At 37.2% G+C, this 23,736-nt stretch overlaps 1 protein-coding gene across 1 annotated transcript in view; it reads left to right on the top strand.

Annotated features, from left to right (window-relative positions):
• Window positions 1–23,736, top strand: part of adgra2 (adhesion G protein-coupled receptor A2) — an 86,722-nt gene that overhangs the window by 18,625 nt on the left and 44,361 nt on the right. Inside the window, exon 2 of the mRNA XM_055167096.2 lies at window positions 20,160–20,231. Within this exon, the coding sequence (XP_055023071.2) occupies window positions 20,160–20,231 (72 nt within the window). The remainder of the gene's footprint in view (window positions 1–20,159; window positions 20,232–23,736) is intronic.

Here is a 23,736-nt window from a genome sequence, read left to right as displayed (position 1 = left end):
TCAGTGATGGTGGTTAACAGGTGCTTCCAACAACATCTGATATAATGTGTGTAAAGACACTCAGTACAGTTGTATGCTTGAGAAAAATCGGATAAAAAACATGCAAAGATCACGTCTCACCCTAAAATAAAAATAGCATGGTTTAAACCAGTGGTTCCCAAAATGTTTCCTTCTGTGACCCACTTAGACAGGTATAATCTATCTCAAGACCCACCAAATATATTTTTTATAAAAAATATGCAAAAACCCATTTAAAAATACAAAAGTACATTTGTTTTTCTTTAGAAGAGAGTAGTTTATATTGTCATTGTATAAATTAAATGTAAATGTAACTCTTTCTCACTAGAGTTTTTAAAAAAGTTGCCAGTCAGCTGCAACATTTTTATGATTTTTACAAAAGTTTAATGCCTTCCAAGAAATCAAATGTTCAAATCTTCATTTGAAGATTACGGTAAACTTGCTGTCATGTTCAAGAAACAGTGCTTTGTGACATGGTGTATTATCTTGCTGGAAGTAGCCATCTGAAGATGAGTACACTGTGGTCATAAAGGGATGGACATAGTCAGCAACAATACTCAGGGAGGCCATGGCATTTAAACGATGCTTAATTGGTACTAAAGGGCTCACAGTGTGCCAAGAAAATATCCCACTCCATCACATCACCAGCCTGAACCACTGACACAAGGCAGGATGGATCCTTGCTTTCATGTTGTTTATGCCAAATTCAATACCATCTGAAGGTCGCTTCTGAAATCGAGACTCATCAGACCAGGCAACGTTTTTCCCAATATTCTAGTGTCCAATTTTGGTGAGCCTGTGTGAATTGTAGCCCCAGCTTTTTGTTCTTAGCTGACATGAGTGGCACCCAGTGTGGTTTCTGCTGCTGTAGCCCATCTGCTTCAAGGTTCGACAAGTTGTGCGTTCAGAGATGCTATTTAAACATCAACAAGGCATTTTCGTCCACACACTTGCCGCTTATTGGATATTTTCCCCTTTTCGGACCACTCTCTGTAAGCCTTTGAGATGGTTGTGCGTGAAAATCCCAGTAGATCAGCGTTTTTTTTTAAATACTCAGACCAGCCCGTCTGGCACCAACAACCATAGCACGTTCAAAGTCAGTTAAATCCCCTGCTTGGTTTGAACTTCAGCAAGTTGTCTTCACCTCATCTAGATGCCTAAATGCATTTGCATGTTGTTGCCATGTGATTGGCTGATTAGCAATTAGCATAAACAAGCAACTCAACAGGTGTACCTACAGTAAAAAAGTGGCAAGTGAGTGTATTTTTAAATTGCAGTTAATTGCAATTACCCTAATGAGCATAGGTATGGTCAAGGATGCTTATTTATCCCGAGGCTCACAATGTTAACCTTTGGGGTAGCCAAAATAATTAGAGATCCCAATGATTTCATTGATACTATTTGGTTTTCTAATAATGGAGTCTTTTAAGATATACTTGTCATAGGATTTCTGGATAACTCAATCAGCAAACAGTTGCTGTACGATTACATGCGTCCACTTAACCACTGACAGTCTGAGAGATGGATGAGGCGAAGTTGCCAAAATCGCTGTCTGTCTCTCTCTTCCTGCAGGCCGGCTGCACAAAGACATGCATTCACATCTCAAGATGCATTTAAGCCCTAAGTGCCCGTTGTGCTCGAGGCTTTCGGACAAACCTTGAGTGTGTGCATGATTGGAAAAGTGCAGCTCGACCTGATCTGGGTCCAGAGTGTTCGCGTTTATGACATGGGCCGCAGAAAATATTCTGAATAGACACCATCCCCCATTTAAGTTTGAGCAAATACATTGTAACCCAACACAATTTCTCAGTCGTGCTCTATGGGTGCAGCTATAGTAAAGTTGTGTGTCAACATGACAATGTGATGTTAGGCTATGAATAAAGAAGTAAAAAATATATGAAAATACAGTTAATGTCGCTAAATGGATTTAACCACTAAAACGTAGTACAATATTGCAGATTACCAGCTGAATAGATTTAATTTATTAAATTATATTTAAGATGTTGGAATAGTGTTATATCACAATGATTGACATATATATAATTTGTATTTTTTTGTCATATCTTCAGTGGGGTAAAGCAGTCCAACACAATCCCATTGCAATTCAAACGTATTTTATGAGGTGACTAATTTTTTAATAATTTTTACAACATTTTTGTACGTTTTGCTTCCACCTCTATGACGTCGGGGTTAGGAGGTGTGGTTTCATTATTGTTTTTATAATAATTCACTTTGTACGAGTTTATACGAATGAGCCAACTTGTAAAATACGTATAAATTCTCCGGCGGCACATTCACATCAGAAAAATGTAGTTAATTTAACTGTCAGTAAATGTGAAAAAACGTTTTATTTTGAAGGATTTACATTCCTCAAAGCTAAACCATGTTAAACACTGTATATATGATAGTGCTGTGTTCAAAATATCAATACGGCGATACGTCAAACTCCTCATGATCTGGGCATTGATACAGCACTTTCCATATCGAAAGGACGCATGTGACCCACAGAGAACGTTGAGTGAAATTTAAGGGGTATACTGTCGCGCTTATGTTTTCATCTCACATGCGAATGTGTCTGCTCACATTTCTTAAGCGCGTGCTCGTTCTCTCTTTATATGCATACTGTATATCTTAACCCTAACTGCTGCAAAGGGCGAATCATGAAGTTAAAGGATTAGTCCATTTTTAAAAAAAAAAACAGATAATTTACTCACAACCATGTCATCCAAAATGTTGATGTCTTTCTTTGTTCAGTCAAGAAGAAATTATGTTTTTTGAGGAAAATATTCCAGAATTTTCTCATTTTAATGGACTTTAATAGACCTAAATGCGTAAGAGTTAGTTAAGGGCGATTTATAGTCGTGCGTAGGTTCTACGCCGTAGCTACACCTCGCAAAATTTTTAACAGGGCGTCAGTTCTACGCGGACCGCAAGCGCTGTGATTGGTCCACTAGAACCCCTCCCGTCAGGTACAAAAACTGCGTCATATGTTAGGGTGACCATACGTGACATTCTTCCCGGACGCGTCCTGGCCAGGATTTCGGTGTGTCTTCCGGAAGTCGTATTTGTTGACAGCATACGCCATTCAGTTAAAAACATAAGACATACAACTGAGTTTCATTCTTACCTTAAAATGTAACAGTTGCTTTTCTGTACTAATAATCATCTATGACGTATGCGGTCGAAAATTACAACTTCCGGAAGGCGAACCCGAAATCCTGGCCAGGACGCGTCCGGGAAGAATGGCACGTATGGTCACCCTATCATATGTATTTCCGTTTGTGACGGTGAAAACAAAGATGAGCCAAGTTGAGGAGTGATTTAATTCAAACTGCATCAAAAGTCGTTGTTTATTTACTTCCATCATTGCTGGTCTTCTCAAATTATACACAACAAGTTGCTGCTTCTTCTTAGTTTGTGGGTTAACTTGCCCGGTTTCTTCTTCTCTGACGGTCGCGCTGCTACTGTGGTTACACGCGTGGATACTGCCTACCAGCGGTCGTGCGTGTATTTGCACGTCGACGCAGACGACAACGCAAAAGTATAAATGAAAATCCCGACGCGGAACCTACGCCGTCGCTGCTACGCCGTAGGACCTACACACGACTATAACGAGCCCTTTAGTTAGTTAAGCTTCTTCTCCAGCTGTTCCTGGGGCGACCTTGTTTCCTTTTCCCTTGGGGGTTTCATTTCAGAGCTTGTCGGGTGATGTTTGTTTCAGGCTTTTTTTAGGGTGTGTCCAATCCAACTCCACTTCCTCTTTCGGATTATTAAGTCAATGGAGTCTTGGTTTGTCCTTTTCCATAGGTCCACATTGCTGACTTTGTCTTTCCACCAGATGTTTAATATCCTTCTGAGGCAGGTGTTGATGAATGTTTGTAGCCTGTGTGTTGTGCGTTTTGTTGTTCTCCATGTTTCGGATCCGTACAGCATTACCTGTTTTACGTTGGAGTTGAAGATGCATATCTTAGTATTGGTGGAGATGTTTTTTGAGCTCCAGATCTTTCTGAGCATATTAAACACCACTCTGGCCACGTATCATATCAGAAAATTGTTGGCGATACACAACCCTAATATATATGATAGTGTATATCAGTCTACTACTATACTGTATGTTTATGATGCAGGTTAATCAAAAATAGCATTTAAATATATAATACAAAAATGCTAAATTTTCAATGACATATTTTGGTCTTGTCTGTATATTGTACATTCATATTGGTTTGAACTACATGCACACACACACATTTGACCTGCCTCATTTAGGAAAGATCCAGAGCTCTCGGGCACACATTACATGCTACTTTTCATGAGTGGCTTTATACTGCAAAGTGGTTCTCCAGACAGCCACCCTCCAGCATCACTCAAGCCAGCGCGGGCGAGTGGATCCGGGCTGGACACCAGAGAAGGATGGGGGTCGGACGGAGCTTGAGAGGCAGTGAACTGTCAGACAGCAGCCGTGGTACTTGAAGAACTCCAGAGAGAATAGCTGTCCTTTAACAAAGAGCAGAGCAGCTTCTGTTCTTTCTGCTGCTTACGCGCACACACACACACGTACCGTCTCACGCTTACACACACGCTACTCAGACTTTGCAAACACATAAGAATGAAGGCAAGTAAAAGACGTGTACGCACACACACTGAAAACACATTCATCTGAACAAATTTACTATGTGCACACAAATACAGAAAAGGGCATGACAAAAGCATCTGCACACGCACGCACACACAAACTCCCGGCCGTTCCTGCTGCTAGGACTGCGTAATTGGGCTCTTAGGCTTCATTAGTGGACCTCTCTCTCTCTCTCTCTCTCTCTCTCTCTCTCTCTCTCTCTCTCTCTCTCTCTCTCTCTCTCTCTCTCTTCTCCTGGCTGGTAGCCCCCCTTCCTTCTCGTGTCATGTTTTGTGAGATGCTTTCTGAATTGCTATTTGTCAGAAGTTTATGTGTTGCATGCATTATTTGCTTAGATGTTGCTCTTTTATAGCTCAAGGCTCAAGACACTCAATGGACGTTTCTGTATAAACAATCAGATGATTCTCTTAAAATGTATTAGTTGAGAACAAAAAAGGACACAAATGACACAATCTATGTGTACAAAGATGCCCTTTTCTTCATTGGCACTTCAATGTTAATGTTTGTCAATGTTTCTTGCCCCAATAATAATTGGTACATGACTTATATTTTCCACCCTCTCTCTGGCTGTTTTTCAATACGTTCTTCAAATCTTCAGCGATCTTGCGTCCTCGCTTTACGTCATCATTAACCGTCGAAGATCAATTCCAATTCTTTTTTTGTGATTAATTTTTTATTATTTTCCAATGTTGCATAACAATAACCAAACAGACACAACAAACTACACCAGGGTTTGATAAAAATAAAAGATAAATAAATAAATAATTAAATAAAGGAAGGGGGAGACATACATTTACACATCCTCCAAAGGGACCAATTCCAATTCTTAAGAACACAAGTAAAGAGAACGCATGAAATTACCCGGATGTGTTCTTGATATCAAGGATGCATCGAGTGCAGACTTGCGCGCTGAAATCTGGGGAGGTCAGGTGACCAACAGGAAGATCGCACGCATCTCAATTTTCACAAGTGCGTTCTGTGTTCTTGCGACCTTCTGAGTTCGTTCTCCCAAGGTCACCTGGCAAGACCAATCTCCACGAGAATGCAAGTGCGTTCTTTGCGTTCTTGGAATTGAGAAACAGCCTCTGACTGACAATCTGTCAATCTTTGACATGACCTTACCCAGTCAATATTAAAGTTATCAAGGTTATATTTTTACAGAATGTGCATTCACATGAATGTTCTTTACATTGTTCTTTACATTTTTTATAGAAAATAGTAAATAACAAAAAAAAGAGGCTTAGCTGGGTTTTCACAGGCAGGGTCACATTTCTGCACCTCACCTTAACTTCTCACATTAGGGTGATCACAAGATCTGAAATAAATATTCTTGTTGTCCATCTTCAATTAATTTACATGACACGCAGAACTTTCATCGAATACGATCTCTATGTGGGCGGAGCTGTCACCGTTGATATTGCATAAATAGAAACAGTTTCCATAAGAGAATTCAGTTGTGGCTGTACATATACATTTCTTATTTCTTTATAGTCTGTATAACCTTTATCCTCTACAAAGAAGCTTTTGTGCAACCGAAAGTTTGTGTGGATTTTTAACAAACTTTATGTAACCATACAGTGAGACAAAACATTTTTTGGAGCCTTGATTTTTCAAAGGGTGAGCCCATAACTTTAACGATATATTTTATTCCAGCATGGCGTTATGTTGCATGTGTTTAGGACACTGTGTAGAAGTAACAGTGGTTTAATGATTGCATGTTTGAATCAAATGTTATAAAAAATTATTTACAATGTCCCTAGTATCCCTTTTAAAGGTGTTTCTTAAAAACGCTATCACTGTGTAAACATACCAGTTTTGATCATACAGCATGACACAAGCAGGAGGACACAAGATGAGAGGAGGGTTCTTTGAGGTTAAGAGTGTTTCAGCATGCCACATTTACGTGACAGTATACTTTCTCTTTTTGATAACCTACCACTTCAGTGTGAGCCCTGTGACAGACAGAGAGAGAGAGAGAGAGAGAGAGAGAGAGAGAGAGAGAGAGAGAGAGAGAGAGAGAGACTATAGTGGCAGTGGCCCCTCTTGAGCTTTACAATCCACAGTCATACAACAGCAAAGCAAAGGTTTTCTGTCATCAATCTCTCTCTTTATCTCCTCACTGTTTCATCACCCCCTCTCCTCCACCTTCCACCTCTACCGTTTTTTCTCCCCTACTTTTGGTGGAAGGTGAAGAAAGAAGATAACAAATGTTTTATAGTGTGCATATTCTTGCCATTCTTGTCTATGGAGCAGGGTTTCGGCCATACTGGTAATTCTGAGCAAAATTTAAATGCTTGAATACTGAATAAAAGATTTGAGGAAATTTCCAGATGTGTTTTTCAGGTACCAATTCAGTCTTTATATTTATATTTGAGTATTGTTGGGTTTGAATATTGTTGTAATGTTGTTTATGTTTTGTTTAAATTTAGTTCGCTTATTACAAAAGAAAGACTGTAATTTTAAACGCCATATAGAGCGTTGTAAAGGCCAATTTGAAGGGAGAATTATAATGAAGAATACAGTCAGTTCGTACGAAAATTTTCAAATGGATTATAAGATCATAAATATGAACTGCAAACAATAAACTATTATAAATATAACAGCGTGAAATGGCTGAAGAGGAACTCCCTACATTAAAGCATTAAGCATTTCTGTAAGCTAAAGCTATACTTCACCTCTTATTATGTTTGATTGAAGTTTGAATTTGCTGACATTTATTTTTGCTTCAAGTTCGCTACTGTACTGTTCACTGCTTTCTTTTTAAATCATAAAGACCTTTCTGTTTGGTTTATAACATCAACATTAACCTATTAATCATATTAATATGTTGCAGGGGGGAGCTAGAACAGTATAAGACTTTCCTAAACACATTTTTATAGGTTGTTGTCCCTACTGAAAAATCCAGCTAAGACCAGCATAAGCTGGTGAGCTGGTTTTAGCTGGTCTCCAGCTTGGTTTTGCTGGTGTAGGAAGCTGGTTTTGCTGGTGTAGCAAGCTGGTCTAGCTGGTCACATTTTAAGCTGGTCTAGCTGGACTTAGCTGGTCAGGCTGGAATACAAGCTGGCCCACCAGCATGACCAGCTTTGTCAGGCTGGGAGGACCAGCGTAAACCACCTTAAACCAGCTAAAACCAGCTAGCAGCTTATGCTGGTTTTAGCTGGATTTTTCAGTAGGGGTAGTTGCCGGCAAAGGATCCAGGTATGAATTTTTGTCAATATCGCACACCCCTAGGCTGCATAAATGCGCAAAGGTAAGCTATTATTAGAGTAATAAGTTATTTTACACTTTTATGCGCATGCGCAGTTACGTGATTGGTCATGTTTCATGCATTTATGGTCATGTATAGTGTGGATGAAGATTATTTTTAAAATGCCAGTATAAACGAGGATTGTTTTCTTTTTAAATTGCCGTTTTAAAACGCAAATGTTCTAATGTAAACAGGGCCTAGGAGTATGGGGATGTAATTAACTTTTTCCCCGCCATTGACGAGTTATCTCGTCAAATAAGAGAAAACATTTGCATAAAAAAGTGTTCCTGATGAATTTTTATGTTAATCTGCAATACCGCGATTATCCACTTGAAAAAAACCAAAGCCAAAATGTTATTTACTAATTTTAAACTCTGTGTATGTTTTGATAATCCTTCTGATTCTAATCTTTAACAAAATTCCTTCAGAAAATGCAATTATTTCAGCTTTTTGCTAAAAAAAGGGTATTCTTAAAGAATACATATGTATTCTGAAATACCCATATTTAAGAGTTTATAAGCAGAGAAAAAAATATAGATAGAATGACACATTTTTCCCGTTTTGTTGATTTGTTTGCTTATTGTTTGTTTAAAAGCAGAGGGTCTGTTCTTTCATTTGATATATTTGTATGTTTATATATTTTAGAAGAAAATTTTCCTTGAAGGCATTTTGTGAAACTTTTGTGAAAATCACAAAAAATGCTGGCAGGCAACTTTTCAAAAAATGTCTGGCGGGGAATGAGTTAATGTAGATGTAAATAATCCGGATTTGGGGTTAATTGGATAAGAAATGTTTAAGTTTATATTGAAATCTTAAATGCTATTATATCAAGAGCTTAGTTTATGACAATGCTATGATCTCTTCTGAAACGCAAATGGAGACGTTTGTGAGATTTCTGTTTATTTTTTCGCAGGAGAAATATCTGAGATGCAGGAGACTTTCATTTGCTCTCCATCTCATCTGGAATATATATGAATCAGATATCGCTTGGTTTGCACAATGACAATCATCTTGATCGTATGCCACAGATAACTAGTAGTTGTAAAATGATTTACCTCCACAACCTTGAAATAATTTGTGTCAAGTAAAATATGCCATTTCTCTGACTTAGTCTACTGCAGTATTTAATAATATTTGCTATCGGCGTCGCAGGCAACTGAAGGTTTTTAATGGGAGCTGGTTGGCTCAACTCAGCATAATACCAATAAATTTAAATCCCACTGTGTGACTCCGATCCTGTCTGCGGTTCTCCTGTTTGGCTTCTGAAAGAGAGAATGAAGTCATATTATGAGACTTTGTCCTAATGCAGCTGAAATAAAGTTTGATAACTCCAATACTGAAACTTTGCTTGAATGTTTTTTCTCAAACCGGTCGTCCAAACAAACTAAAAGGGGTTTAAGTGCCTGGTTTGTTTCTAGTTGCCTTAATTTTTTTTTTTCTTTGGGATCTTAGTCAAGAATCTCAAGCAATTAAGTTGTTGTTAGATTTAAACAGCGATAGTATGCAGTGATTTGTTGCCAGTAGATTCAAAGATATTTTATGATGTGTTTATTGGTGTATGCTTGCACTCAAAACATGTTGCTTTATAATTTTATAATCTTTATATATATATTTTATATCACTTACAGTTAAATTTTGCAGCATCATTGCAGTCTGCAGACAGTCTGTTTTACCATTTTTTTGTAATTATTTGTTTGAAATCTTAAGATGTCCGTATTATTACTACTAGAGTACGTCTTTTTTTTAAAGACACAGGTCTCCTAAGTACAAGTGGCAGAAGTTAGGGTCATTTGGTTGTCCGAGGGGCAAACTTTAAGGCCTGTTGTTTTGTCTCAGAGGTTGTGGTTTGAGGGGACAAATTGAGCCAAAACCACTGCACTGAGTGGCACATAACAGGGAGGAGCTCAAAACCACTGCTGTCACTGAGGAAACGCTTTTCTTTGCCAGACTTTGTCGTATTGTACCGGTTCACCACAGAGGGTATAATCCCAAGGAAGATGTTGACTGATTTTAGTTCAGGTTATATTTTAGTGGTGTTTTTCTGGGGTGTCATGCACCCTTTTTTATAGGGGGCACCAGTAGTTCTGGCTGGTGCTATAGACAGGATGGCCAAAGGGAAAATGAAACACGTTTAAATTACTTAGTAGTTAGGTATATGATGCGGTTACCGTGGTACAGCTTGTTTTAAATGTGAAATGGGGTATAGGTCTGTATCGTATCAGATTTGTGACAAATAAAGCAAACTTTCAATAAACACAAATAAAAACACTTTTGGAATGACACAATAAACTGCCATACTAAGTTTTTGTTAACGTTTTCAAAGTTTTCGTTTACATCTCACAATTTTACGTTGTTTTGATCCATTCTGTCATAAGTTTACGTACCATTGTGGCACAAACCTCTCATGTGGGTGGGGCTTAGCAACGCTTTACTCTCATTGTCTAGTGAGATTGACCAAAAGTTAAGGGTGTGATCCGGACCTTATCATCAGTGTTGCCAACATGGCGACTTTGTTGCTAGATTTAGCGACTTTTCAGACCCATTTAGCGACTTATTTTTAAAAAAGCGACTAGCGACAAATCTAGCGACTTTTTCTGCCGTTGTTGGAGATTTTGACTTGACAGCACGTTTCATTCACTTTTCTCAACAAGCAGCTACCGCTGCTTCCATGGGCTCCACCCCCATCCCAAAAAAACTCACAGGTGGCCTAGGGCTCTGTTTCACTCCAGTTTCAATCCCTGTCGCCATTTTGAAGTGCTTTCCACTTTGTCAAGTGGATTAAAATTAAGCTGTGTCTGAAACCGTTCCCTCGTTCACTCATTCACTATTCCCTATATGGGGAATGACAGTTGAGTCCACTATATGGGGAAGAAGCAAATGAAAATGAGTGAGCGATTTCGGACACTGACGCAAATATCATGCGTCAGAGAGCTGTCGCAGAGATTCATCAAAAACACCTGTGTGGCTTTATTGATTGTGCTGTTAATTGGTAATGTTTACTTTCTTACTTTTTTTAAATTTTGTCTTGTTTTTTGTATTAGTTGATAACAAAACAACTGCTTATAATATTTATTTACTGCTGTTTATTTATTGTTTAATAAAAATGTATATTAGATTTTAAATAAAAGATAACGCAATTATTTTTCATTTGTTTATTTTCAAAAAGTAGAAAATAACTGACAACAAGAAAATGTTTGGTGTTTACTGTCAGTATTCTTCAGCTGATTCAAGTTACGCGTTCGTCTTCCGTTGCATCATGGGAAATATGAGTGAACGAGTGTACATCGAATGTACCCTCAAAATCAGAGTGCATTGTGGGCAAAAAGTAGTGAATGAATGTAGGGAATGAAGTTGTTCACTCAGGTTTCGGACACCACTACAAAATGGCCGACACTCGATATAGTGCACTATATAGTGGATAGGGAGCGGTTTCAGACACAGCTTTAGAGAAAGAGAAACGTGAAAAAGCCAATGTAGTAAGAATGCAAATATGACGTGATGACGTCACTGTTGTGCTAATTACGCAATGACGTAATCTAGCGACATTTAGCGACTTTCCAAGCAAGCTTTAGCTACTTTCCATAGAAAATAGTCGTACCCGAGTGTGATTGTCCCCCCTCCCTACTTCCTGGCCTGTACCTACACTACACTTTACGATCAATACCTGAGTACATTTACAAAAGATGCAATTGTTTTGGAACTGAAAGATATGCGTGATGGAGTCCATCATAATTTTAAAGTTTATAGATGTTTTGTTGGTTTTGAAATCATGCATGCTGCACAGATCGATTGCCATATGACGTTAAAAAGTGGCACAATACGCTTTAAATCTCTTGGTTATTTAATGTAATAAACCGATCGGTCAGCGCAGTGCACTGTTCATGACCTGGTAGGATACGGAGTGACCAAACTAGCCAAATAAACCAGATTTTGTGTCAAACGTACTTGGGTACTGTACGGTACGAATAATGTGAGTACACCCTAAAGGGGGTTGCACACCAGATGCGCAGCTCAGCGCTGCACAGCTCCACGCCCGTTCTAAAAAAAACGAACACATTGTTTTCTATGAGTATACGCACACCGTCGCCAACAGGTGGCACCTGTCCGCAGCGCCCAGCTTTGACTCAGAAAGTTGCTCAAATCCCTGTCGTGCGACTCAAATAGTTTAACATTAAATAACATCATATTTGTCCCAAATAATTAACGATTAACATTGGCTGCTAACGTATATTTTGCATTTTGAAGTAGATGCTATCTGACTAAGCTTGCGCTATTTAATGTGCACTTCCAGTTTATGATACCTTTGAGTTGTCCTAGACGCGACGCGGCGCTGCGCGGTGCTGAGCTGCGAGTCCGGTGTGCGACCCCATTTAGACTTCAGATTTTGTATTATCTGTAAAGTTGTAATGTTTGCCCTTTGTAGTGTAAATGACTTATTTAGTAGTACTGTATATTAGCAGGGTTGCCAATTTTCACGCACTTGGCATGAGGCTCAAACTCTGTCCAAATGAATCTTACGCCCCATTACAACCCAACCTAAAATATATTTTAAAATCCACTTTTGGTTAAATAGGCATGCTGCCTATGAGCCTAAGGCTACAGTATGATTAGCTTAAGACTGTATTATGTTTTTGTTTTGTCTCAAATCTTGTTTCTAGATCTTGATCTTGACTCAACACATGACATGACTCAGATGGCCCAAGCGCCTACAGTATAATGCATGAAGACGCCTTTGTCCCTGATTTAGTAATGGCTGATAATTAGTATAGCATGCTGAATATTTGAGTCTTATCAGTGGATAGATGACTGATGGTGTATGTCTTTGATGTCACTTTTAATATATTTATTTTAGCCAAGAAACCCAATTACATTTTTTTTAACCGGAGTCTGGTTTATGTACAGTAGATTAACTGTTTATATGGGTTACCCTACTGTTTAGGAACAGAGCTGCTATTGAACCCTGCGGACAGAACCGGTTTATGTGTTTCTATATATCGTCTCGCGCTGTATTAACTTTAACCTGTCACTTTCTCTGTTCCTGTTTTACTCACTTATACCAATGTAAATGCTTTGTTTACATCAGAAAAGTGAGAAATGTCTACACATTGAAATTAAAGATCCAGACTTTTTGTCAAAAAAATTGCTTTGTTACTTTTGTCCCGCATTACTTTCACCCCAGTTTTCCCCACCTAACTAAAGACCTTACATCGCTTTTAATGTGACCATAGATTTGTATAATAGATGTCTTACGGTGGAGTCTCAAACATCATCACCTGGCGGCCATCTTACCTCAGACAGCTCGCTCACTCTAAGCATTGAGTTTAATGGTGCTGGTACTTTTAAATGACCATAACTTGCTCAATTTTCTACTGATTTTGAAACGGTTTGGTTTTTACAAACGTTATTAATGTGGCTATAATTCTGGATGCTTTAACATGTTTCATGAATTTTTTATTTATTTTTAGTATAAGTATGCAGTGTCATAGGTACATCTTTGATGTTTATAACAAACCAAACCGTTTGAAAATCTGTAAAAAATTAAGCAAGTTATGGTCATTTAAAAGTACCTGCATCATTAAAACTCAAGGCTACGAGTGAGCGAGCGCCCTGTGGTGAAGATGGCCGCCAAAATGCAGACGGCCAGCAGCGCGGGCGAGACATCTAGCCTTTATACATATCTATGAATGTGACTGTGAAACAGAATATTCAAGCAGATATTATATAAGGTGTGGTTTGACTGGTTGAAATATCCACCTGTTGCCTTGGTTACATCAGCGGACAACAAAACTCATTGCATAGGTTTGATTAAAGATTATGTAACCATTTTTGGCTCAATAATATTGTGCACTGATGATGAATTACACACCAGGGAAAATTACACTGCATTCAGTCATGTCGAAATTACCGTAATTATGAGATGGCAACTTGGAAACTATGAGCTTTTCACGCTAAGCAAGGTTTTCTGGATAAAAACGTGGGATTATTAAGAAAATTTAAAGTGTCATTAACCAGAATTTTATTTATGTCTTTTTTCATTCAAATTTCCATATAAGCGTTACTGTTATTTTACTGGAACTTACCTAAAAAGTTTTCTTTCAGGAAAGTAGTAACCCTCTCTCTCCGTCTGTCTATCTGTCTCTCAGTTTCAATTTTAGTGTGCTTTGATGGCATGACAAAAACTGGACATTGGTATTGCCACAGCATTTGCAGCTGCGCTGCGTACAAATAGTGCAAAGTTTACATGACTCATTCTTTACCATTATTATCATTCCTTTTTCCTTTCTTTGCTTATTTACCTCTGGCCGTGTACTCTCTTATCTCTTTCCTTCATTCTGCTGTCCACCTGTTCTTGTTCCCCGCTCTGTCCATCACACAGCGGAGCAGGAAGCGCTCCGGGGTTGACCTCTGACCTCAGTCAGCCAAGCTCTGTATAAACAGCTCATTTTCTCCACTTCCTGTTTAGCCGAACAGGAGCACCGCCTGTTCCAGATTGTTTACAGAGTGGCCCTCTTTCAATTTTTATGTGTACGGGTCTGGCAGCATGTTTTTCGGTATGTATATTTCTGTGCGCGGCTGTCAGTGTTTTTACGACTCTGCCTGCTGTCCCGTTGAGAACAATACAGCTTGTTCCCTAGCTCTTGGAAATAGGCTTTAAATAATAAAATCCACAGTGTTAGATCAAAACAGACCTGAGTTAATGTCATTTTTAGTTCGTTTTTAGAATTGGGAATATTTTATTGTGCATTTAGTGGTGCTTGGTAAGGAAAACATACATATTGTTATTCAATTTTATTTTAAAGTTTCATTTACTTTTTAATAGTTAAATAAATGTAATTAACTAAAAATGTAAATTAAATAATGTAAAAAGTAGCTATACTTGAGACCACAAGATGTGTTAGGAACAGACTGAAATATTAGTCGTTATTACTAAGTAGTCACGTTACCATCATGAAAACAGTTTTCTTTCAGACTGGCACAACTCACTTAAAAAATAAAAATAAAACTATATTTAAGTTATTTAGATATTTAAGTTATTCTACTTACTTAATTTAAAGCTGAAAAGTAGCATTTGCCTCTCTGTCGCCACCTCTGTTTAAATAATAAAATTGCACAAAGCTGCAGGTTACTTCACATACATTTCCCACAAACTCCGATCCAACATCTAGTAAATCTCATCTGACATATTATAAATCATTATTATAAGCTTTCCTCTGCGAATTGAGGTTTGGAGAATGTTTAAGTTTTGACAAATGATTGTTTATGTACTTGCTTAATAGTTGATGTTTGCTTATTTTAACCAAATAAAGTTACTGATTATAACTTTAAAGGTGACATTTCATGAAAATCTGACTTTTTTCATGTTTAAGTGCTATATTGGGTCTGTAGTGCTTCTATCAACATAGAAAATGTGAAAAAAATCAACCCAATAACTTGGTTTTGGAAAACCATTCTCTGCAAGCACGTGAAAAAATAGGTCATTGAAATTTGGTTCCCCTTTTGATGTCAGAAGGGGATAAAACTGCCCCTTATTCTGCATTATTCGACCACGGCACTGCCATTTAGTGCAGAGGTCAGCTCATTTGCATTTTAAAAGACACGCCCAAAAAAAAATCACATTTTTGTTCACACCTACAAAGTGCCAATTTTAACATGTTATAATAAACTATCTATACGGTATTTTGGGCTAAAACTTTACATATATACTTATGTATTTATTTGAAATCTTTAAAAAGTCTTGTGAAATGTCCCCTTTAAAGCTGGAGTTCGTAACTTTTGCCCTTCTATCGCCATCTCTGTTTGAAATTGAGGTGAGGTTAAGAGAAAGTTTTGACAAATGATTCTTTATGTGCTTGCTTATTGGCTGATTTTAGTTTATTTTAACAAAAATAAACAAAATTGCAACATAAATTTATCTTATTGTTGTTATATTATAATTGTTATTATAATTGCAATATAAAGTTATCTTCTTTAAGTGTAATGAAGTTAAATTAATATTACCTTGAAATAATGACACTATGAATCATCATTAATTATTATTACACTGATATTTTATGTACTTGCTCACTAACAAATTTTTTTGTTGATTTAACCCCGATTTAATGATTTATCAATACTGTACATTATACAAACTTTCAAAAACACACTCACGCAATACACCAGCAACTTTCAGCAATCCGAGACCTTACGTGACACGTAACCTCACACACCATCACACACAAAATTTATTGAAACGCACATGCACTCACTTTCTAAATGATATGGTTTCTTACTGAGAAAACACTTATTACTATCTATAGCTCTATAGTCTCTGGGTCCAATTAAATGGTTTGTGTTGTGGCCAGCGATATCTCTTTAGACTCTCTGTGTTGAATTACGCAGCAGATACGTCTGGTCTTCCTCTTTTATCTCGTGTCTGGCTTCGGTTAGCTCACGATTCGTGTGCCCAACCGGAGCATCAGGCGGGGTTGATCAGGGTCAAAATGCTATTTGAAGATTGAGAAGACTGGCCGTGTCCCAGTTCTCAGCGTTGTGATCCTCCCTGCATCCTGCAACGGTAGGATGACTATAGTTGGGTTAGTCGTGTAATTAAAATTAGTAATAAACTGACAAACTCAAGATGTGGTTTTCATTTATTTTGAGTCACAGGACAAAGACTCACTTGTGTTGGCTCTGAAATGTACACATTTCATTTTCTATAATTAGTAGTTAAATGGCATGATGCAGTTTTGCCGTACGTGTGTGTCTGCACACGTGTGCATGTGCGGGAAGTCATTAAGCGTGGTTGTCAGGATTAGCATTAGTCATATTAAAGGCAGCTGTCATAAAACTGCTGCTAGACTTCAACTGCCCGACGTTTTGATTAAATCTGCCCATAAACTGTAGTGGCAACGGGGAAAATAAGATGAACCAGTTGTTGCAAATGTATGCGTGAAGCCAGGTACTGTACACACCGCTTAACAGTGTTACTAATGATCTAAATTGGCCCTGTAGACTTGAAGAAATTTAATTTAAAACACTTTTTGAACTTTTTGAGTCTGCTAAGTTGTCCAACAGTGGATGGACCAGCATCATACTGTAAAAGAACTGAGGACACTTTTTCCTGAACCTAACCATCTTAATTCATTTTATTTCTCTGTTGTTTTTGTAAAAGCATGTTGCTGTTATTTAATTGAAGGTTTGCAATGGCCTAACAAGACCATGTGAGAGTCTCTCTGATGTGCAGCTTTCGTCTTTTTGCTTGTCCGTCTCAGCAACAAACTGAATCCAAACCCAATTTATTTCACCGTAAAAGATTTGCTGTAGTTAGGCAGCTGTTTGCCAGTAACTTACTGTAGATTTAAATTGATGTTATTTACTGGCAACCGTTTGTTCAAAGTTAAATTAACATTTGACATTAACAAGTTTTTACAGAATTAAACTAAAATAACAGCCTCATGCAAAGCATTCTGGGAACTCGAAAACCTTGTCAATCTTTTCTATTTTTACTTCAGATTTCTTATTCCCAAAAATGCTTTGCATAAGGCTGTTAAGTTTATTCTGTAAAGATAAAGACTTGTTAATGTTTAATGTTTATTTAACTTTAAACAAACTGTTACCAGTAAACAACATAATTTTAAATCTACAGTAAGTTACTGGCAAACAGCTGCCAGTAATGCTGTAATTTCTATAGAAATGTTGTACCCATTCCACCATCCAAACCACTACCTTCTATATGCCCCTCTCTCTCTCTCTCTCTCTCTCTCTCTCTTCTTCCTTCCTCCATCCTTTCTTTTCTCTGATAAGACTCTCTGGTTTTAGGCCCATAAGCCAATGGCGAAAGGGATAATTGTCGTGGCAAAGAGCCGGGCGCATGTTTGATGTGGACCACGACTTCCTTTTGATGTAAAAATGTATCCAGCGTGATTATCAAGATTATCACTTCCTCCCCCTCCTCTTCCTCGTGCCCTCACTTGTTTCTCTTCCCCCTCTTTCCATCCCGCCATTAAACCGTGAGGATTAATTGGAAACAGCCTGCTAATGGCTATTGGGTCCCGAGTCTTGCTCTTTCCTATGTATGTTAACCACCATGTTTTTGCCTCTAAAGAAATCTAACACTATATATAGTACCTGATACACTTGGTTCAACTATGGTTCAACATAAAGAAATAAGTTACGTGGTTGCCTTAAAATGTTGGGTTATTTCAACCTAAACATATTAGTTAACTCTTAAAATTGTTGTAATAATATTAATTAAGTTTAATTAATTTTTTTACAATTTTGTAGATGTAGGCATTTCGTTTAACATATAAGAAGAACCCCAAACTATATGCAATAAATCTTAAAGGAACAGTATGTAAGAAATTAATATCAATTAATCATAAAATGACCCTGATATGTCACTAGACAATAAGAAATCATTTTCATTTCAAATACTTATATTACTCACAACAGTGGTCCGGCCAGGATATTGTCATTTAAAAAGTGGAGTTGCAGCCCTCAACTGATGTTTATGTTGTCATGTTGTGTATTGGCCACAAGTTGTGTGATTTCAGTACCAGTTTAAGCCACAAGTTTTGTGAATGCAGTACCAGTGTTGGCCACAATCCTACATACTGTTCCTTTAATTGTCAATATTGTACACTTTTTTTAAGATTATATGTTGTTCACTTATAATGTTAGCTGAGGTTTCTTGGACCCCAAAATAGTTTTTAATTTAGTTTACAATTGTATCTCGACTCGTAGACTTAGCATTTATGGGATAGTTGACTCAAAAATAAAAACTACTAAATTATCTAAATTCTGCTGGGTTATTTTTAACCCAATGCTGGGTAAATATTGGACAGAACACATGTTGGGTCAATAAATTAACCTATGCTTGGTTGTTTTAATGCAATGCTGGGTTGTTTCAGCTCATGATTGGGTTAACAACAACCCATCATAGGATTATTTATAACCCAACATGTGTTCTGTCCAATGTTTATCATTTACTCACTGAAAAAAATGATTCATTGAATTTAATCAATTTTTTTAAGGTAAGTGGTTGCAATCAATTTATTTAAGATACATTTAAACAAAAGTTTTATATTTTATTTTACTTTACTAATCTTTTTTGTTTAAATGTAGCTTAAATAAATGGATTGCAAACACTTACCTTAAAAAAATTGATTAAATTCAATAAATCATTTTTTTCAGTGCTCTTGAGTTGTCCCAAACAACAATAAAAGTCAAAAAGGACTTAAACTTACAAGCTCCAAAGTGATCACAATGACTTTTGTGCTTTATCTTTTAGCTAGGACACGTGACTACAGTTTGTGTAGCATGTACTAGTGTGCTTTGCATGATTGTTTGCATAAATGGTACGAGTGGACATCCGGTTAATGTCCATACAGTACTGTGCAAAAGTCTTAGGCCACCATACTACCATTATATTTGTTGTTTTTGCAATTGTATAGTGATCATATATAAATATTTCTCAGTCTCTTTATTAGAATACAACCAGGAAATGTGTAGTATTAAAAACAATGTAAAAGTATAAGCTGAAGTGTCAAGTTTTTAGGGTAAACTCCCCTTCCACTTGAGCAATAGCAGACAGCTGCAGGATCTCTTAAACCTAAATGAAATTAAATCCTAGTTCTAATCGAATGACTTCAGGACTTGTGCCAAGAGAGGTCACACCAAATACTGACTGATGCCTAGTTTTGAAAATGGTTTTGTTTTTAATTTTGTGTACATATTTCCTGTATATTCTGTTTGTATCTTAATAAAAAGTGAAAAATAAATATGGAAGGACATTAAAACTTTGCTAAAACAACAAAGCTGGTGATGGTGGCCTAGACTTTTGCACAGTACTGTATATTATCTTACTGTATATATTTTTTCTACGTGTTTAATGGTAAGAAAGTACACATCGGTGAATGATTAATAATTTACCTAAACTTGTTTAATCTCTAAAGAATATACAAAAATCCTCTGCAGAATTCAATGCATGCTGTGTCCCTAAGGTTTATAGGCAGCAAATGAAGGATATGTTGGCGAGCGTATGTGTGTTTGAGACGCCTGTCTCAGTGTGTTTACTGTTGATGTATGTTGTTTTTGGACATGTGCGTGTATGTCTTGGTTCAGCAGGTGTGTTAGTGAGGGTCTGTCTGACAGCTTGTGTGTGAGGACTGTTTTTATTGGATGCATGTGCAGATTTCATATCATGTTGCTGTCTGTAAATGTGTGTTTAGTGTTTGTCATCAAAATGGCTCATTTCATCTCTTGCCTTTTTTATTTCCACAGAAATCTAAGCAACAATCGTATCAGTGTTCTGAAAAATGGCTCATTCACAGGCTTGCACTCCCTTGAGAAACTGTAAGTAAACCTCTTGCTTCTTCACTATCAACATCCTCATAGGTAGGGTGACCATGCGTGCCATTCTTCCCAGGATTTCGGGTTCGTCTTCCGGAAGTCGTATTTGTCGACCGCATATGTCTTAGAGCATTATTATTATTATTGTTACAGAAAAGCAACCGTTACATTTTAAGGTAAGAATGAAACTACGATTGTATGTCTTATGTTTTTAACTGAATGTCAACAAATACGACTTCCGGAAGACAAACCCGAAATAGTGTCCAGGACGCGTCCGGGAAGAATGGCACGTATGGTCACCCTATCACCCTATCATCAAGATGTCAGTTGTTCAAAGTTTGATGTCACCTTTGCCCACTACTGTAGATACCTGTTAGGACTTGATGTCCGATATGAAACTTGGTTCACACTCTTTTGGTTTTGAGTTCCCAGCTATGAAAAGTTTCAAGTTTAGATCACGACAGTGAATCACCAATGACAAAATCTGTGACCTGCCGTCCATATCACAGGAAATAATTTACAGTCTCTGAGGCTGACCCTTCAGTAGGGAGTTTGAGTCAGTACGTGTGGCTATCACAAAGCTCCAGACGAAAGAGTCTCATTAGACCACCATATATCTCACCGTGAGTCTGGAGAGATAATAGATGAGAAGGAGGAGAGGGGAGGCCGCCAGGGATTGTGGGAGAATGAAATATGTTGCTGTTTGCTGGTTGACCTGGATTATTGGCACATGATACTGAATATCGCATGGATGTTTGCTTTTCCAATGAATTTTGATACGTGCATCTGTTTCAATGTTTATAAAAAATAGGTAAACTTGATATCATACTGTATGTTGTGTACTGTATTGACAAAGAAACTTTTCTTTGCATTTGTATGTGTCTACTCATGGTGTGATTGAATAGATTGGTGTGCAGCATACGGCCATGTGTGTGAGGTCATTAGCGTATGTGTTCATATGTGCACGTGTGCAGTGATTAGCCGTGTGTGTGTAAGACAGGGCTGTTCTCTGTGTGTAGGTGTTTTTGGGGGTAAAAGGATGTGATTTGCTTGTTTTTGCAAGTGCAGACAAGACCCCCAAGGGAAAACTGAGGTCAAAGAGCAGAGAAACTGGAGCCGTGCCCACAAACAGAAATAGTTGTTTTACTAGACGTAAGCTTGATGTTAAAAGAAAGTAGTGAATGTACTGTATATAAAGTAAACGGTTGCAGTAAAAACATAATCAGACACAATTTTTAATGGAATGTTACAAATATACAAAGAATATGATTGAACATTACACACAATTTGGACTGGGCGATATACCTAAAATGTGTTATCTTGGGATCTTACATGATATATTTTTTATATTTTTGCTTATGCTCTAGATTAATGTGACTGAATATGGTGGTTTTTAGTAAAAAAAGACCACTTAACTCTAGGGCTGCATCACAATTAATCGCGATTAATCATTTGCAGAATGAAAGTTTTTGTCTACATCATATGTTTGTGTACTGTGTGTAATAATTATGTACATATAAATACACACACATGCATGTATAATTTTAAGAAAAAGTATATTTATAGATTAAATATTTATATATTATATAAATTGTATTTAAATATACAATATATACAATATATATTTCTTGAAATATATACATGTGTGTGTATGTTTTATATATACAAAATTGTTATACACAGTGCACACACACACACATACATCTTTTAAAATAAAAATATTAATTAAATTAAAATTAAAACTTTTATTTTGCAAATGATTAATTGCGATTAATCGTTATGCAGCCCTACTTGACTCCTGCGTCGTTTGCTGTTTTCATTTTGATTATGATTACCGGTAGTTACATTTTGTTCTACTTTCGAGATATAAGGGGGGAGTGAAAAGCCAATTTTTTCACATCTTCATTTCAAATAATATTTGATATTTCCAATATGCTGTCATTTTATTAAAATGTCAGCACAGTTATTTCCATATAATCTAAAATTAAGTATATTGCCCAGCCCTACACACTGTGTATATACAGTATAGAGCTCCATCTTAACTCATTCCCATACAAAAATACCCATATTTAAGAGTTTATAAACAGAGAAAAAAATAAAGATAGGAGGAAAGTTTTTTCCCCGTTTTGTTTGTTTATTGTTTGTTTGAAAGCAGAGGGTCTGTTCTTTCATTCGATATATTTGTATGTTTATATATTTGAAGAAGAACATTTTCCTGGAAGGCATTTTTAAAACTTTTGTGAAAATCTTTTCAAAAACTAAAAAAAAAAGGCTTGGAGAATGAGTTAAAGTCTCTGTAAACCAGAGGTCGCGATCAACTTTACTTCCTTGTTTTCACTCGATGAAAATAGTGGACGTGGCTTGTATTTTCCACTGTGCTTTGATTACATGTATAAAAGTAGGCGTTTCATTCAGAAATTGAACTGGCATCAGACTGACAGCTGGAGGGGGCGGAGTTAATAGATGTTCCCACCCAAGATGACTAGCTGAAGTCATCAGAGAATCAGTGAGATGAAGTACATTTTTAGATTTTGATTAAAATGTATGAGGGCACATGAATTACTTACATGAATAAATTGCTTATTATAAACACTGCAATATAAGAATCCGTTTTGATTTTATTGGGACTTTAAAGCAAATTCTTTTGGAAACCAAAACCAAAAAACAAATAATTTAGATAAAAGATTATCTGAAAAAGATTAAATGGGTTAAGTCTACTTGTGAGACCATGATCGCTGTTGATTGTTTAATCTGTAACAAACAAATTTCCCAGCATGCCCTCTGCCTCAACCTCCTGTGGTGTGACAGGCCAGTGTGATGTGTGTGTGATGTGCGTAAAAGCGTATGCCAATGTGTATTTCTCCATTGTTGCACTGTTTATTCTTGTTTTGATGCAACGGTTTGGTGCGCTCACGCAGCTCTGCTCTTTGTTTTCAGTCTGTAAGCGCTCTGTGTGTGTAGCTTAGCGTGCCTGTGGGAGTTTATCTTATCTTGTGCGGTCTATCCGGCAGTCACTAGTGGTTATCCCAGGATTTTTCTCTTTTTTTCGCAAAACTGCAACTTATTACGTTTAACACAAGTATAAGTATTAAGTATTAATAACAGATTTGACTACTGATGCATACGCTGTAACTTTCATATAGAGCTGGTGTCAGCGTACCATAGCAGTATTTCAACGAATGTGATGTCAAAGCATTCTTTATCACGACACACATGTTATTAATGATTTTGACAATACAAAGCTGCACCTCTTTGACTTTTGTGTCTGGCTTTGTTTCTCTCTCTCTGTGTGTATGTGTTGGGTTCTTTGCATCCTATTATGGACATCTTACTCAAACTGTTTTGGCGTGGCCTCAAGGCTCTAAATAGTCTCTAAACAGCCCCCCCGCCTCTCCTTAAACATGTGTTCCTGTGAAATCACACAAAACATAGCACTACAATTGATTGGTTTAATTTAGGGCATCAGGCTCAGGTTTAATGCTGGATTGGTGGGAAGTGTCAAATTTTG

Source organism: Misgurnus anguillicaudatus, chromosome 5, assembly GCF_027580225.2.
Source record: "Misgurnus anguillicaudatus chromosome 5, ASM2758022v2, whole genome shotgun sequence".
NCBI lineage: Eukaryota > Metazoa > Chordata > Actinopteri > Cypriniformes > Cobitidae > Misgurnus > Misgurnus anguillicaudatus.
The sequence above is the reverse complement of the archived record's forward strand: the minus strand, read 5'-3'. Positions and strand labels throughout refer to the sequence as shown.